The sequence below is a fragment of the Crocuta crocuta genome, unplaced genomic scaffold (assembly GCF_008692635.1).
Source record: "Crocuta crocuta isolate KB4526 unplaced genomic scaffold, BGI_CrCroc_1.0 scaffold549, whole genome shotgun sequence".
NCBI classification, from domain to species: domain Eukaryota; kingdom Metazoa; phylum Chordata; class Mammalia; order Carnivora; family Hyaenidae; genus Crocuta; species Crocuta crocuta.
In genome coordinates, this window is record NW_027529169.1 from 232,338 (window position 1) to 248,643 (window position 16,306).

General features: G+C 51.2%; 1 protein-coding gene across 1 annotated transcript; it reads left to right on the forward strand.

Annotated features, from left to right (window-relative positions):
• Nucleotides 1–5,004: 5,004 nt before the first annotated feature.
• Nucleotides 5,005–14,258, forward strand: GDF11 (growth differentiation factor 11; the record flags this gene model as incomplete). The annotated part of the gene is made up of 3 exons (XM_077757419.1): nucleotides 5,005–5,200; nucleotides 9,938–10,335; nucleotides 10,858–14,258. Coding segments are annotated over 3 exons (975 nt in total), but the record flags the coding sequence as incomplete, so codon positions are not given.
• Between the last annotated feature and the right edge of the window lie 2,048 nt (nucleotides 14,259–16,306).

Here is a 16,306-nt window from a genome sequence, read left to right on the forward strand (position 1 = left end):
GCAGGTGCCTCCTGCTGGCCAAACTGGGCAAGGGAGCAGCCTTGGCCGTGGTCCCCAGCAGGACCCCATGTCAGGCCTGGGCCTGGAGAGGGAGCAATTGTTGAGAAAGACGGAAAAGATGGAGAAGCCTGGGGGAACTGAGTGACGGTGGGAAAGAGGTGCACCTGTGAGACTGTAGGGCTGGGCCTGCGCTAAGGGAAGCTGAAGGGGGCAGGGAAGGGGTGTCTTCAGGAAGACCAGTGGGCCAAGGAAGATGTGACTCCAAATGATTCTCAGAGTTCCCCAGGTGTACTCCACCTCCACCTGCTCCCAGCCAGATACAAACTCTCTGGCTCCCTCCTCCCGACCTCCAACTTCTCTTCAAGGGCCTTGGGGTTAAAGAGGTTAACAGGCCTGCTAGGAGATCCCACAGGATAATTATAGGGTTTAGAACGTGGTGTGGAAGAGGATAGTAATTACACAGTGAGGTCCTCACTGGGGGCTTCAGGCTTTGTGGGCACAGACCTGGGTGGAGTCCATTCCACTAACATTCCAGCCCAGAATAGTCTCCCCATACCACATTCCCAGAGGCTCACGCTGGGGAGGCCAGGGGAAGGGGGAAGCAAGCCTATGAGGGAAGCCCCTCAGTTCCTTCCCCTCAGCAGCTTCTCGATGACCCCAGTCCCTCCCCTCCTTGAAAAGACCTGCGGTGCCAGGGAATGAGCCACTGATCCCCAAAATAGGGCCTTTAGGGGGAAAAGGTGAGAAGAGATGGTATTAGGGATTCTGGGTTGCTGCCCACTGACCCAGCTGGAAGAGACAAGGCAGTTTAGGAATGCAGGGTGGTCTGCGGGGTAGAAGTGCACGCTATCAGGAGTCCCTCCTCTCTATAGAGGTTCCGCAGTTCGGTGTCTCCGGCTCCGAGAGTGGCCCAGGTGTCTCTGGTTTGAACCCTGGTGACCGGCTCCCAAGACCTGCAGTTCCTCTTCGTGAGGATGGAACAGACCCTCAACCGGGCGCCTTTCTCCTCCCGTAGCTCCAGAAACCTCCCCCCTCCCCCTGGGACACTTCCTGCTTCTCTCCCGGCAGCTCGCCGCCTTCCAACCTCAAGCCTTCGCTTAGGCCCCGACCCACATTTGCGGTGAACCAGTCAGGACCTTGAAGGAGGCGGGCCTTGAAGGTTGCCTGGGTAACGCCAGTGAGGGGCACCCCTAGCAGGAAGACAGTTGCCAGGGAGACCAGGACAGTGGGCGGGGCCCCAAACCCCGGTTAGCCTGTTTGGGGATGAGAAAAGATCTAAATGTCCAGATCCTCTCTCCCAGGAGCTTTTCCGTGAAGCCTGCAGGGCGCCCTCCCGGGGACTGGGTCCTGGGCAGTTGGAAGTCTGAAGCTCCTGAAAGAGACCTCCCAGGGGTTAGTTCCTGCAGCTCAGGGGAACCCGACAGTAACCAAGCCTGAGGGAACTGAGGATAGAGACAAGATGCAGGAGGGGCTGGAGAAAGAAACAAGGCGTAATGCATTATGATACAGAACTCCTGGGCTAGAAATCTAAAGTGAAAATATGCAAAGTATGCAAAGCAAAACAGCAGTTCTAGTCCCACCTCCAAGGAGCTAAAATTCCAGATTCTACCACCAGATGGCAGTCTTGCCCACGCATTGTATTCAGTCCTGGAACCGGTAGGGAAGAAGCCAGGAGGTGGAAATCTTCAGTCTCACAAGTTGTTCCCGACTCTTGCTCTCTGGCATTTGGCAGACACTCATAACTCCTCATGGCCATAAATACCCAGTTCTCTCTTCCCCCAACCCAGCTCTGACCAGATCCAGTTAGCGGGGTTCATTCAATCTTCGCTCAGAGGAGCTAAGGAATTCTTCGGTGGAAAAATTTCCTGCGGCCTTTGGTCCCCCTCACAGTGTAAGGGTGATAAATTGGGGTAGGGTAATAGTAATGACTAGTTAACTCATTCAGAATTGTGTGTCAGATGGGGAAAAAAAGAATTCTGTGTTAGGCAGTTAATCCTCATAACTTTATGGAATAGGTAGAATATTGTTATCCCCATCTTACAGAGGAGCATAAAGAGCCAAGTTCACACAGCCAGGTAAGCAGGAGGGCTGAACCTTGAACCCAGGCAGCCTAGTTCTAGTCTAGAAGCTATGTGAAAATAACCTCCATACCACACAGAATGGTGCAGGTGTAGCTAGGGAGAGCATCTACTCTAGGCTTTAGAGTCAGGAATGGACTTCTGGAAGACACGTCTAAAATCTTTATACTGCGACTTGAAGAAAGAATAAGTTTGGCCAAGAGACTGAGGAGTGGGGATAGAAGGGGGAGCTGTTCTTCTAAGAAGAGGAAACAATTTATGCAAAGATTCAGAGTCGATCAAGAGAAAGAAGGTGAAGTCTAGCTCCAGGTTTCTAGCCTGATGATTGTCATTCAGTAAAGTGAAAATGTGCCTCAGCAAGATGGGGGCATGTTTTCAGGGGAGAGAAGGAGTTCTCTATTTATCAAATTTAACTCATGATATTTGAGGTACCTTGGGACATCCAGGTAGAAATATCAAGGAGGCATCTGTCTTGGAGTTTTGCCCGGTACTGTTTACCTAGTCTCCTGTACAATCTAGATGTTTTCTGAGGAAAGGGGCTGAGTCATTTATCTTTGCACCTCTCAAAGACCTACCATTAGAAACATGCTTGGTGAGGGAGTGAAGGCTAGGCAGCTTCCTCCAAGGAAGGGGAAGGGGGTTGATATCACCTCTGCTCTCAAGGAGTTTTGCTGAGGAAATTACCTCAAAGAAACATTTTGGAGAACAGGCTATGCCAGAATATGTCACAAAGGCAATCACTGCTCTAAGAGATCAGAAAGGAAAGAATCATGAAGAAGAAGGAGCCAATGAAGGCCATTATTGATTGATTGATTGATTGATTACTATGTAATCCTCACAACTTGTTGAGGAGAGATGATGTGATCTTCATTTTATTTTTATTTTTTTTTTAAATGTTTTATTTATTTCTAGGAGAGAGAGAGAGAGCATGAGCAGGGGAGGGTCAGAGAGAGAGGGAGTCACAGACTGAAACAGGCTCCAGGCTCTGAGCTGGCAGTCAGCACAGAGCCCGACGTGGGGCTCGAACCCACGAACCTCGAACCTCGAGATCATGACCTAAGCGAAAGTTGGACGCTTAACCGACTAAGCCACCCAGGCGCCCCGTGATCTTCATTTTATAGATGAGGAAACTTGATGAAATGCTGAGATGCCCATGTCTTGGTCCAAAGCAAGAGAGAGAACAAGCTGTCTAAGTTATCCCATTCTGTTCCAGTCTGAGTTCCTGTTCTCCATGGACATGGTTCATCTCTTCAAAGCTCCCCAGCTTCGTCCTCCTGATCCCTGCCCAACTTTCCTACCTCACACCTGGACCTCCAGTTTCTTCCCTCATTTCACTCCAGCTCCCAGCCCAAGTTGGTCTTTATGACTAGTGTTCCATTTCAAGACATTCTCTTGGGCTCTAATCCAGAGAGGAAATGAGTGTCTCTTTTTTCTACCTGAGAAGCCCAATAATGATCATCTCATTACTCAAAAAAACATTGTGTGTACCATAAAAAGAGCAAGACCTGATCCCTTCAAACATTTTTGATCTATTGGTTGTCTATTGACCTCCAGGACTTTGGACTCCAGAAATACGCGTGGGCAAACTGAGGACTCGGAAGAAGAATCCAGAGCCAGAAGCAAAGCACCTCAGGAGCATTTTAGCTCTCTTCCGCTCTACCGTCTGGCTACACCCAGGGTCACACCTGCAAGCTAGGGCTGGTCCCGCATCTAGGTTTCTCCGTTTGCAACTTGCTGTCTCCAACTCAAGACATCTGAGGGCAGACCTCTGTCTCTCATTCTCTGCCATTACAAGAGCCTTCTTAGACTTCTAAGACCCTGCCGATGCAACAGTGTAGTTAGGGATTCAGAGTTCCAGGTTCCTCTGCTGCAAGCAAGTGGTCTCACGCCTGCTTCCTCTACTCCTCCCCCAGTGGTCCCCAGTGGTCCATAGTTCCTGTCTTTTCCAGCCTGCTGACTCCTTTATCCCTCTCAGGCCTCAATTTCAGGCCCACACTCTTCCCAGCTCTAAGACTCCCTCTTGTGTCAGGGCTTCCCACCACCTCCCCACCTGCTCAGATCATCCCTGGGCCCTTTCTCTCCTAGTCTTCCTTGCTAACCCCCATGTTCCTTCCTTGCATTTCACTGTTCTGAGCCCCAAGTGAGCCCAGCCTGATGCTGCCCTCCGTGGCTTCTGTAAACATTTTCTCTGGGCTACCTCTGGTAGCTGGGGCCCTCTGGGTTCAAATTCTCCACCTCTTCCTCCTTGGGCTCTCCATACTCCAACCAAGGCTGACCCTGTCACTGTGCTGTCTCTCCTTCCCTCGGGAGTCTCTGTCTTCTCATCTCTGCCTTCTCCCACCGATCGTCTGTGCCTGCCTCCTCACCGGTTCCCTTGGCATCTCCCAAGCCTCCGTCTCTAGATGTTTCTCCCTCGCCTTCTTTCCCAGGGCTCTGGTCTCTGTCTCATCAGTTCCTCTGCCCCTGTTCCCATCTCTCTGCATCTCTGACCTCTTGTGGTCTGGCTCCATAGACCTCCATCTCTTCCCTCTGTCTGGCCATACTTCTCTCCTCTCTCTGGTCTCTCTCACCTGCTTTGTCCCTGATTCTCCCCCTCTAACTGTCCCTCCAGTTCTAGCAGTCTCTTTCCTTCTCTATCTCTGTCTCTCTAGCTAAGTCTCTCCTCTCTCTGTCTTCTCCCCTCTGACTCTTATCCTCCCCTTTGTCTCTCTCTTTCCTCTTGCTGCTGCTCTTATCTCTGTCTCTGATCTGTCTCCTACCCCTTTATCTTTCTGTCTCTCCTTGGTCTCTTTGAGTCTGACTTTCTCTATCTCTCCTTTCCTCTCCCTCACCCCAGTATCTCTGTCTCTTCATCTCTCTCTGGGCCCTCGCTCGCTCTCGCTCTCTCTCTCTCTCTCTCCCTCCCTCTCTCTCTTTTCCTCGGCTCTCTCCGGNACTGCGGCTCAAGGAGGCGCCCAACATCAGCCGCGAGGTGGTGAAGCAGCTGCTCCCCAAGGCGCCGCCGCTACAGCAGATCCTGGACCTACACGACTTCCAGGGCGACGCGCTGCAGCCCGAGGACTTCCTGGAGGAGGACGAGTACCACGCCACCACCGAGACTGTCATTAGCATGGCTCAGGAGAGTAAGTGGGCGGCGGGGCGCGAGCAGTGGGGTGCCGGCTCGGGCTCCGGGAAAGTGAGCGCCTCCGGCTCTGAAGCGGGGCGCTCGCGGCTGCTCTGGCCCAGAAGCCTTTTCTGCGAAAACTTGACTGATTGGGGGGCGGGGGCTGCTCCGTAGAAGTTTTTCGAGCGGTGGAGATGGGCTGCGGAGTCGTGTGCACACTCCGTTCCCTGAGGTGGGAGGGCGAACCGAGAGGGTTACGAGTACCGCCTTCCACCCCGTGCGTGAGAAAAAGACCCGTGTTGCGGGGAGCCTGGGGGAGCCGGGGCCCATTCGCAGCGGAGTGGAAGGGCAGCAGCTCAGTCCTGAGGGGCGATGGTGGAGAGGCTGGAGAACCGAACCGGGACGCTTCGGGACCCCCGCAGTCCCTAGCGGGCTGCGGTGCTCTCTGCGTCCCAGTGGCCTTGGCACCAACTCTACACCCCTTCCACCCCTGGCTCCGCAACGCGCCCACTTGGGCTGCAGGAGACCTGAGTGCTCTTCTCCCTCCAGCAGGAGTGAGGTCCCAGAGCCCTCTGTCTCTCCCGGCAGCCCAGCTGGCACTCATTTCACCCAGAGCCCTTCTGACACCCGGTCTCCCCAGGGGCTGGAAATGCTGTGCCTTCTCGGTACTGACCGAGCTCAGAGAACTCAACTCCATTGCGCTAGGGCTAAGGGCACCCTTTTGGCTACTCAAAGCTTATCGTTCCTTTCCGTATTCACCCGCCCCTACTAGAAACCGGACTTGAGAAGAGAGAGGGAGACCTAGGGAGAAAAAGAAATAGACAAGGAGGGAGGGGGGAACCCAGGCATTCAAGCCCCTGGCCAAACGGAAGATGAACATGTTAATAGACTTGAGCTGCTTTGAAATTTTATGGCCTGGAAAATCCAGGCCANCCCTTCGCCCCTTCCCCGCTCCAACTCCAGGGAACCAAGCCCTCCCTTATTCCCTAGTGGTTTGGCAAAGTCACTCCCCCCACTGCACAGTTTGGTTTTATGGTTCTGAACAGAAGGGGGGGGACTGGTTTATTGGCAGATGGGTCATAAAAAGCTGGGGGCTGAGGTGCAGTCCTAGTGGCCCACCCCATGGGAGAGGCACAGGAACCCAGGTGCGCTTCTGGGAGGCTGAGTGCCTCATACTGCCACTAGTCTTTCCGCAGACCCTAACTCCACAATACTTGGCCAGGCCAGAAAGAAAAGAAAACCCAAATAAATGACTAGGAAACTTGCTGAGGAGGGTGGTGGTGGTGGTGGTAAAGAGAGCCTGGGATCGGTCCGGATTCCTCAGTCTCCCGTGTGTTTTTAAGGTTTCTGCTTTACAGAAGCTAGGGTCAGCCTAAGATTGACTGAAGGCAGGGGTGGGGGCGGGGATTCTAGGAAACAGTTGTAGAGGAATTCTGAAAAAGAGTTTGCTGGAAGAAGGTGAAGGGTACAGAGGGAAAAGGTATTCTGGTTGCTGTGGTATAGTGTGTGTAAGGAGTTTCAGAATGGGTGATTGACCTTTCCCTTGCCTCTTTCCATCCTTAGCATCTCTTAACCAACAGGCAGGAGCCCAGATTTAGTCTTGGTAATGGGAGTGCAGGAAGTGAAGACACTCTACGTGCGTGGATCGGGAAGGGCAGGTTAGGCTGGGGTGGGGGGAAGCAGGGAAGAACACCAGTAGGTGGGGTTCTACCCGAACTCCCGCCCTCTTTCCACTTAAGGATAACTAGGGAACTAGGTCTCCAGCCAGGTATTGTACGTCCCCTTTAAGAGCAAAGCTGAGCTCTTAAAGAGAGGGAGGGGGAGCGGAGGGGAAGGGAGGGAGAGAGGGGAAAAGGAAAAAGAGACTTTTATAGTCTAATCCCCAGGGACCCGCTTTAATAAGAGACTTGTGCTCTGCTAATCGGGGGAGGTGTTTGTCAGCAGAGATGGCCTCCGCTCCCCTCCCCCTTCCTCCCCTCCCCCAGCCCTCAGCCCTGGACCCCCGCCCCCTCCTCTCCTAGGCTGCAGTGCCTGCCCTAGTTCCCTCCACCCTCTCAGGCTCTCCCACCCCAGCCTTCATCCTGGGAACCCAGCCCCCTTGCCCTTCTGGGAGCCAAGCCCAGCCCCTCAGTTTCTCTCTGCTCTCAGACACCAAGAGGCCCCTGCCCTCTCGGCCCAACCTCCTGCCCCTAGGCCTTCCAGCCTGGGTATGGGGAGTGTGGAAGGGGCTGGGGGGGTGGTGGTGGAGGAGGAGGTGGTGAGCTGGGAGGGGGTTGGGCTTTTGCTGAAAATAGTGCAATGACCTCTCTCCAGACCAGCACCGCCTACTAAACCTGACCTGCTGCCTGCCATCAACCCGATCAATCCAACACAGATGTGGCTCCTTCCCCTCCCCTTGGGAGCTGGGCCTATGTGTGCGTTGGGGACTCTCTCAAGCCTCTTGTTTCCCTCTGTGGCACTACCTGCTTCTCCTTTGTTCCCCTTTCTGTATCCTTCTATCCTTTCTCTTTACCCCACTGGGCTCACTACCTTCCTCCTTTCACTTTTTAGCCTCCACCTACTCCTTTCGCATTCCCCCTCCTCTGCCAGTGTTCTTCAGATCCCAAGCTTATTCCTTCTCCTGTCTCTTCCTCTTTGCCTCTTCTTTCTCCATCCATCTTGGCCCAGTCCTCTGGTAGTACCAGTTGTCCCCACATCCACTGGGGGGAGGAGGGGACGGTGACTCCCTGGGGTGTCTATCTGAAGTCCCTAGGGGACTCTGTCTGAAGAAAGCCTTAGAGGGATGGGGCCCTGGTGCCCAATCCTCCATCTCCGAACCTTGGGTCAGCTTAGGTAGGGCAGTATGTTTAGGGCTTACAGAACTAACAATAAACCAGCGCTTCTTGAGCAGCTACTACTATTTTCATCCTTTATTTAATGCGGAGCGCTTCTGTGAAACAAGAATTATTATCTGTATCACTGAGAAGTTTGGTGGGTAAGGTCAGATACAGGTTAATGAGGAGTCAAGCAGTGATCAAACACACTTTGATTGTAGTCAAAGAATAGTGTTTAGATGCCGGGAAGAACTTTTAGGCCCTTGCCTGGAGAATTCGAGATTTGGAGCTTAGGGAGTTCGTTCAGCGTGCATTTGTTGAACACTGCTTGGTGTTATGGGAGGCATCGAAGCTACAACGGGGAGCAAAACAGACACAATATTGACAAGCGTCCACCCCCACGGAGATTAATAGTGAAGACTGGTGGGAAAAGAAGACAACCTTATGAAATCAGGCATAGTAGCCCCATCTCACCAACAGCCTCCGTGCCCCAGCTACTCTCTGAATCTCTGCTCCCAGAACCTCCGTCGTGTGCTGGCACTACAGCTCCAGCAGGAGGATAGCTGGGAGGACCACCAGTGCCCTCGGACCTCAGAGCAGAACCAAGGGGAAGGAAGCTACCACTGGAGCTTTGTGTCTCATTCCTGAATATATGAAGATCATTGAACATTTTCCTCCTCACTTCACCTGGAGGACCCTCCTTCTCCTGGGGTGGAGGTAGGGGCAGTGCTGACGGGAGACAACAGATGCTAAGTCCTCCATTACGCAGAACTCAAGAGCTGGGCATGATACGTGAGGCCCTGGACTTCCTGGTCGTACTTACATAGCTCTGGACACCCATCCCCGACTCTTTTTCTCTCAGTCTGTTTAGAAAGAGAATGGATATTCTTGTCTAATGGAAACATGATTTAGGGCATTTGCAACTGACTTAAGAGATTAGAAAGGGGAACTGAGAGGAGCTGAAATGCAAGCAGAGGCAGATGCTGAGGATCAGCCATTAGACCCAAGAAGGATCCATTTATAGTCCAGAATAAGCGGTAATGGGCCAAAATGTAAAGTTGAGATGGTAAACCTTTGTCAAGACATACTGGCCCTGGACTGAGAACCAAAGGAAACTCAGGGGAGAAAAGAAGACTGATTCCAGTTGATCTGATGTGTTGAATATTATTGCTGATGCTTTGGGCAGTAGAATTAAACAACATGGAGGTCGTTTTTCCCTTCCTCAAAAGTTGAGGCAGTAACGGTGATGACAAGGAGGAAGCAGCTGAGGAAGCTTGTTCTCAGGTTCAAGGGATTGGAGAGTCAGATGCACAGGAAGTGTTTGAGTAGCTCCGTTGTTCTGAGTATTCTAACAGGAATGGTACAAGAAGCCTAGATCTGAATTCTGGTTTACTTCATGGAATACATTTAGTTCCTGTTCCCTATCTGGATCCTGGTTATCCACTCTTGAGGCCATCTGGTTGGGGGTAGGGGCTGTGCCAGGCTCCACCTGGCCACCATACAACACAGAGCGGAAATGGGGCAAGGTGACCTGAGGACAGCAGGTGTGATATGAGGTTTGGCTCAAAAGAGCATCAAAAGTTCAGAAAAATTTGGAGCACTACATGCTGGGGTGGGGGGATGGGGCGGGTGAGTGGAAAGTTGGAGGAATGGAAGGCTGGCTGCAGGTGGAAGGGGATATCCCTGATAGCTATCTGTGCGGGCTTTCTGGTACTGGGGATCCTATGTACTGGGGCAAATGGATGCAGAGACATCCTATAGGGAAAGAAAGGAGGCACTGTTCTGAATACCAGTGACATAGTGATCAACAAGACAAACATAGAGAAAGGTAAAGAACTGGACAACTCAGGCGGAGTTTTCCAAGTTGTCAGTGCCACCCAGGGCTGCTGACGCCCTTCACGAATAACCCTTTGCTGATGCTGTGCCCCCTTCTCTCTTATCAGCGGATCCTGCGGTGCAGACAGATGGTAGCCCTCTATGCTGCCATTTCCACTTCAGCCCCAAGGTGATGTTCACAAAGGTACTGAAGGCCCAGCTGTGGGTGTATCTACGGCCTGTGCCCCGCCCAGCCACAGTCTACCTGCAGATCTTGCGACTGAAGCCCCTAACTGGGGAAGGGACTGCAGGGGGAGGGGGCGGAGGCCGGCGTCACATCCGTATCCGCTCACTCAAGATTGAGCTGCACTCACGCTCAGGCCACTGGCAGAGCATCGACTTCAAGCAAGTGCTACACAGCTGGTTCCGCCAGCCACAGAGCAACTGGGGCATCGAGATCAACGCCTTTGATCCCAGTGGCACAGACCTGGCTGTCACCTCCCTGGGGCCGGGAGCTGAGGGGCTGGTGAGCAGGGAGCCTGAGATGGTGTCACATATGTGTAGCCTGGCCCTGAGGAGGTGGGATGTTGGAAAAAGGTAGACCAGTGATGAGAAGGGCTGGGGACCAACATTATTTCTCTTGGGCCAGGAGCTGATTCTAGAGGAGCAGTTTTGGGGGACTGGGTGGGGAGTGGCAGCCATCATTTTTCAGATACAAGCCAGGCAACGGCTGAAAAGTAGATTTGGGGTGAAGGTGTGAGTTAATGGGAGACCCAAGAGAACACAAAAAACGGGCTGTTGATGAGGCCTGGGGCCAAGGGGCTGATCAGGTTCAGATTGCCAGGTGAGGGGGAATTCGAGAAGTGAGCTGAAGGACAGATAGCTAGTTTTCAAGGAAAGAGGGTAGAAGATACACGGGGTATGGGAGCAAAGGAATGGATGGTCTCTGTTCTGATGTCCCTGTTGAAGGGCAGGTGAGAAAGGAAAGGGAGGAGGAGGAGCTCTTTAGGGCTCTATCACAACTCTTTCTCCTCTCCCTCACCCCCAGCATCCTTTTATGGAGCTTCGGGTCCTAGAGAACACAAAACGGTCCCGGCGGAACCTGGGCCTGGACTGCGATGAGCACTCGAGTGAGTCCCGCTGCTGCCGATACCCCCTCACAGTGGACTTTGAGGCTTTTGGCTGGGACTGGATCATCGCGCCTAAACGATACAAGGCCAACTACTGCTCCGGCCAGTGCGAGTACATGTTCATGCAAAAATATCCGCACACCCACTTGGTGCAACAGGCTAATCCAAGAGGCTCTGCTGGGCCCTGCTGTACTCCCACCAAGATGTCCCCAATCAACATGCTCTACTTCAATGACAAGCAGCAGATTATCTACGGCAAGATCCCTGGCATGGTGGTGGATCGCTGTGGCTGCTCCTAAGGTGGGGGACAGAGGATGCCTCCCCCATAGACCCTACCCCTAGACCCCCAGCCCTGACCCCCATACCCCCAGGCCCTAGAGCTCCCTCCACCTCTTCCCATGAACATCACACCTTGTTCCCTGCCCAAGCAGTGTGCAATACAACAGAGGGAGGCAGGTGGGGATTAATGGGTGAGGGGTTTGGGGGACGGGGGAAGAGGGGGCATGGTCAGGTGGGGAGTGTTTGAGGTTTGCAGGTGAGAAGGTTTGGCAAGAAGAAAGAGAGACGTAGAGACAGAGGTAGAGCAGAGGGATAGAGACAGAGGAACAAAAAGAGCAGCAGTGAGAAGGTAAAGGGAGAGAGAGGCAGAAGAGACAGAGACCAGGCAGAGATAAAAGGTGAGAAAGAGGCTGAAATGGAATAGGAGAAAGCCCCACACCCAGCCTCCTTTCTTCCACTGGCAAGGTGAGGGGCTTGGTATGGTTTGGGGAGATCCCCTGACTACCATTCTCCGTAGGAGGAAATAAAAAATCCATTCTTAGCTTCTTCCCTTTCTCCCTCCAGCAGTGGCCAGGGAAAGGGAAGTGAGGGCAGGGGCCAAAGTAAGGATTTTGGAATTTTATTTATTTATTTATTGTGACTTTTCATTTTTTGGTATTTGGCTTTACTGAAATAGAAGGGCCCCTGCCCACTGTGCCCCATTTCTCCCTTATTACCCACCTACCCACCCACTGTTCTCCCTCAGTACCCACCTACTTAAGCACTTGTATAAAGCCTCCAGGGTTGGGAATGGGTGTAGAGGGCAAGAGGGCTAACATATGGAAGTTTCCAACCCATCATCACCCAACTTAACCTTCCTGAGCCAAATGGGTCGAATGAATTCCAGCAGTCATGGAAACTGGTAAGAGGTTAGAGTTTAGGAGCTGGGGGTGGGGTAAAGGGGAGGGGAGCACCCTCAACATTCAGGATCTGTATGAGAGCCACTAAACTAACCCTCAGATCCACCCTCATAGTCCTGAGTTATTTAGCCGGAGGGTGTGACCCACATATGCCCAAATTCCCCCCAGCCAAGAGAGAGACCAAAGAGCCTGTGGAATATCCCTACTCCCAGCCTCTATCTTCAGGTCAATAAAAAGAGTATAGAGATCCCAGAGTCCCAGGTCTGGGAAGGGTTAGGAGGAGTCAAGAAATGAGTAGTAAGAAGGTTGAAGGTTACAGGGCATTTGAATCCAAATCACTGCTCTGGGCTGGGGAATAGAGCCAGCAGACCAAGATGGAAGGGATTCCGGAGGGGGGACATTTTAGTTCCTCCAAACCCAAAGCTCAGGGTGGAAGGGGGGAGAACAAGGGAGCAGAGTGTCTATAATTATTTTTATCTTTTATTTTTGGAATCTAGCAGTACCTGGCAGCAGGGAGGGGACAATACAATGGGGAAGGGAAAAGCATCTGACAAGGCCAATTAGAGCGGAGGATTAGAAGGATGGAGACTCCCTGGTTTGGAAGGCTAGGAAATAGGCAAGGACTTGTTGCCACTTCAAGTGACTAGCTGGGCCTATTCATTCCTCCCATAATCCTGACCCACCATCCTCTGGACTCACTGTGCCTCAGTTTCTTCCCCTCGATGGAATGAGAAATAGCAGCACCCGCCACAGCCAAGAGATGAATTCTGAGCACTTACCACGGGCACTTTATGGACATAAAATACCTCTCGCTGTGGGACAGATAACCAGGGCACCAGAGTAGTGGTGAAGAGATGTGAGGCTTAGAGGAGTCACAGGCTTCAGAGTACAAGTTCCCCTCTGCCTCCCAGCTGGACAGTGTGCCTGAAGCCAAGGAGTTGGGATTCTCCTGATCCACACCCTATCCATACCTCACCACAGACCTCTTGGCTCCAGGCAAGAGCCTAGAGGATGTCAGGAGGGGAGGTAAAGAACCTTCAGCAAAACTGTCGCTCTAAGTAGAGCCAGCAGTTATGGGTCTGATGCAAACAGTACTGAACTAAAGCCCGGCCTGGAGAGATGACCTGGAAGGCCTGTTCTTCCCGAGAGTAGGACTCTCCTGACTGGCCCAGATAGTAGAAGGGGCAAAGGTGTGTGGCCACCCTTGGGAAGGTGATGTTGGTGAGCTTTAGTATCTTCTTCCCATTCCCATAGTGAAAAAATGAGATGTGGCGTTTTGGTACAGGAATGGGCAGGGGCTGTTAAGCATTTCAACTCACCTCCCATATAACAGCTACGCTAACCCCCAGCCTCTCCTCTCTGGCCCTGTTCTTCATCCTTCCTTCTACCCCAATCTTGGAGAACAAGATACACCTGACCATCAACACCATTCGCATTTCTTTGGTTGAAGGAGAGGAACAGAGAACTGAAGAACAGAAGATGCCTCCTCCAAGATCAAATGCTTCTCTCTTGATCTTGGCACAGGGTGGGGGTTGGGCAATAGACATCAGGTGACTTCCCTCTACAAATTCTAGAGAACTGGAGCATTAGACTTGGGGGGACACTTAGAATATGCCCCTTTAACACCACCAAATAATGACCTTTGTTGGGGGGAGGGTCTTTTTCTTATGAACATAAATCTAAGAGTTGAAGTCTCATTTCCTTGGTCCCCCTCATCCCCAAAGAGGCATGGGGTAAAGAGGCTTGGGGGCACAGTCCAGCAACCTAGTGGGAACTAGCACCCCCTCTCCCACTTTATGTTGTGTGTGGACCTGGCCAGTGCCCCTCTGATCGTAAGTAGTGTAATTATTATTTACTTTGTGTATTTGTTACACCGTGTGTGTGATTGCCTTTGTTTGTTAAGGGTGACTGAGGAGTATGGGGTGACAGGGGCACTGGAATGCCGGGAAAGGACTTCTTCACTGAGATCAAGGCTTCCTGGAGGGAACCATTGCAAAAAGGCCATCTGGCAGTTTTCAAGTTATGTGACAGAGGGCAAGGATGGCCATAGGGTGCTCTGAGTTTTGGGATGGTCACATGACACAATCCAGCACTTGAACCTGAAAAAAATAAATAAATAAAAGCAGTCAAAGAGTTTAGAATTCAGTGATGAACTCTTCTCCCTAATCAAGCGCCACATTTATACACTGGAGACCAGGAACAAAAGAGGATCTGACAGGATAAAACCTTGTGCTCAAAGAAGAAGATGGGGGTGGTGGGGTGGGAGTCTTTGGAGCAAGAAAAAAACATTAGGGGCATTTGGGATGAGGGTGGTGACATATAGTCCAAGGGAGGATGGGCAGAGAATGGGAAAGGGAGGGGACCTGAAACAACTCTTTTGTGGATAACCTGATCCAAAACAGTCCCAAAGATTACCAAAACCCTCTTCCAGGCTCACATTAACAGACATGAAAGTTCTCTTGAGATGATCCAGCTAATCTGTCCCTTTCCCCTGCAGTTCCCAGATCCTAAGTTTCCTCAACAAAGTTTCACCAAAATCCACAAACCAAACCAACACATTCAACTTGTAAATGTACCAAGATGATTCAGTATCTCAGTCTTTGATTCCACCATAAAAATGTCTCCCATGTATCTACAGCATAAGAATATTGCCTCACTCACATTAAAAAAAACAAAGGAAAGCTCCTATCACATCAACCTGATCCATAATACGGGCCAAGGCCATTATGGGTTCAATGTGCCACCATGTTTTTCCTGTCCTGTCAGTTGTCAGTAGACTGACCCCACCTCCGACTAACAACAGTGAGGATGAAAGACGATAAAAGTGCTACATGTCGTATTTTCCCAAGTAATTGCTTTATCCACACCTACTCCCAGCTTTTGGCTTGAGCTAAAAATAGGTTTTCTCTCCCACTGCTCATCATTTCCTATGTTGAAAGGACACCCAGAAGAGATTGCCAGATGACTTTTATCCCCAAACAACCTCCAACCCAATGAGTAGCTACCCTAGTCTCTTCTTTGGCTCATTTTTAGGATGTCAGGGCCCCAAGTTAAGAACCAGCAAGCAGGGGCACCTGGGTGGCTCAGTCGGTTAAGCGTCTGACTTTGGCCCAGGTCATGATCTCACGGTTAGTGGGTTCGAGCCCCACGTCGGGCTCTGTGCTGACAGCTAGCTCAGAGCCTGGAGCCTGTTTCAGATTCCGGGTCTCCTCTCTCTGACCCTCCCCTGCTCATGCTGTGTCTCTCTCTCAGAAATAAATAAAACATTAAAAAAAAGAACCAGCAAGCAGTGGCATTTATAGCTTTTGATCAGTAGTGAGGCAGAAGCATGGAAGTCAATGCCCCAGGCCACAAGGACAGTGTTCCCGCCCCTAAGCTGGAGAAAGGGAGCAATTGGGACTCCCACCTCTCCCCACCCTCAGAATCCTTACATGTATCTGCATATGCAGCCCCTGCACAGATGCACACACTCATGTACACAAACGAGAATCTACTCAGCTCCCTCCCTACCCTCTGGCTGGAACCTATTCAGGGAAAAGAAATATTTCCACTGTAAATCACCGAGTAAAACTAAGAGCTTACTGAATGATTACTATGCAAACTATGGTAAGCAAACTGTGCTGAGTACATAACCTAATCAATTTTCATAGGGTTGCTACTGGGTAGTCTGGAGTCATGGAGTGATTTGGCCAGCCTCAGAGCCAGTAGAACTAGTATGGTAGAATGAGGAATTACATCTAAGTACTTGCTACACAATATTCCACTCTAATCTATTCTGTTAATAGTAATCTGAGAAGTAGAAAAACTAAAGGCAGGGAAAGAAAAGGACAGGAAAAGAAATAAAGAGAAAGCTGGGATCGCCTTGGGCACAAAGGGTACGCGAAGGTATGAAACCTGCCATTATTTTTCAATCCCTTTGAAAGGAAAAAAAAGAATGTGGATATATAGCAAGAAGGGAGGTTAGATTTTAGTGGATTTCAATAATCAGACATTACCTGTCAGAGGCCCACGTGGAAGAGAACAGAGAAAAAATTATTCTCCCTTATGTAAGTTCCTTTCATCCCTTCATCTCTTTCTCATGTCAGACATGGCAATACAACTCAACCCCAAGAAGTCCTGTTCTTATTCACATCTTCCTTCCTATAGCTCTCACCACTACAAATCTTTTAGCCTTGTATCTTCAGAAGTT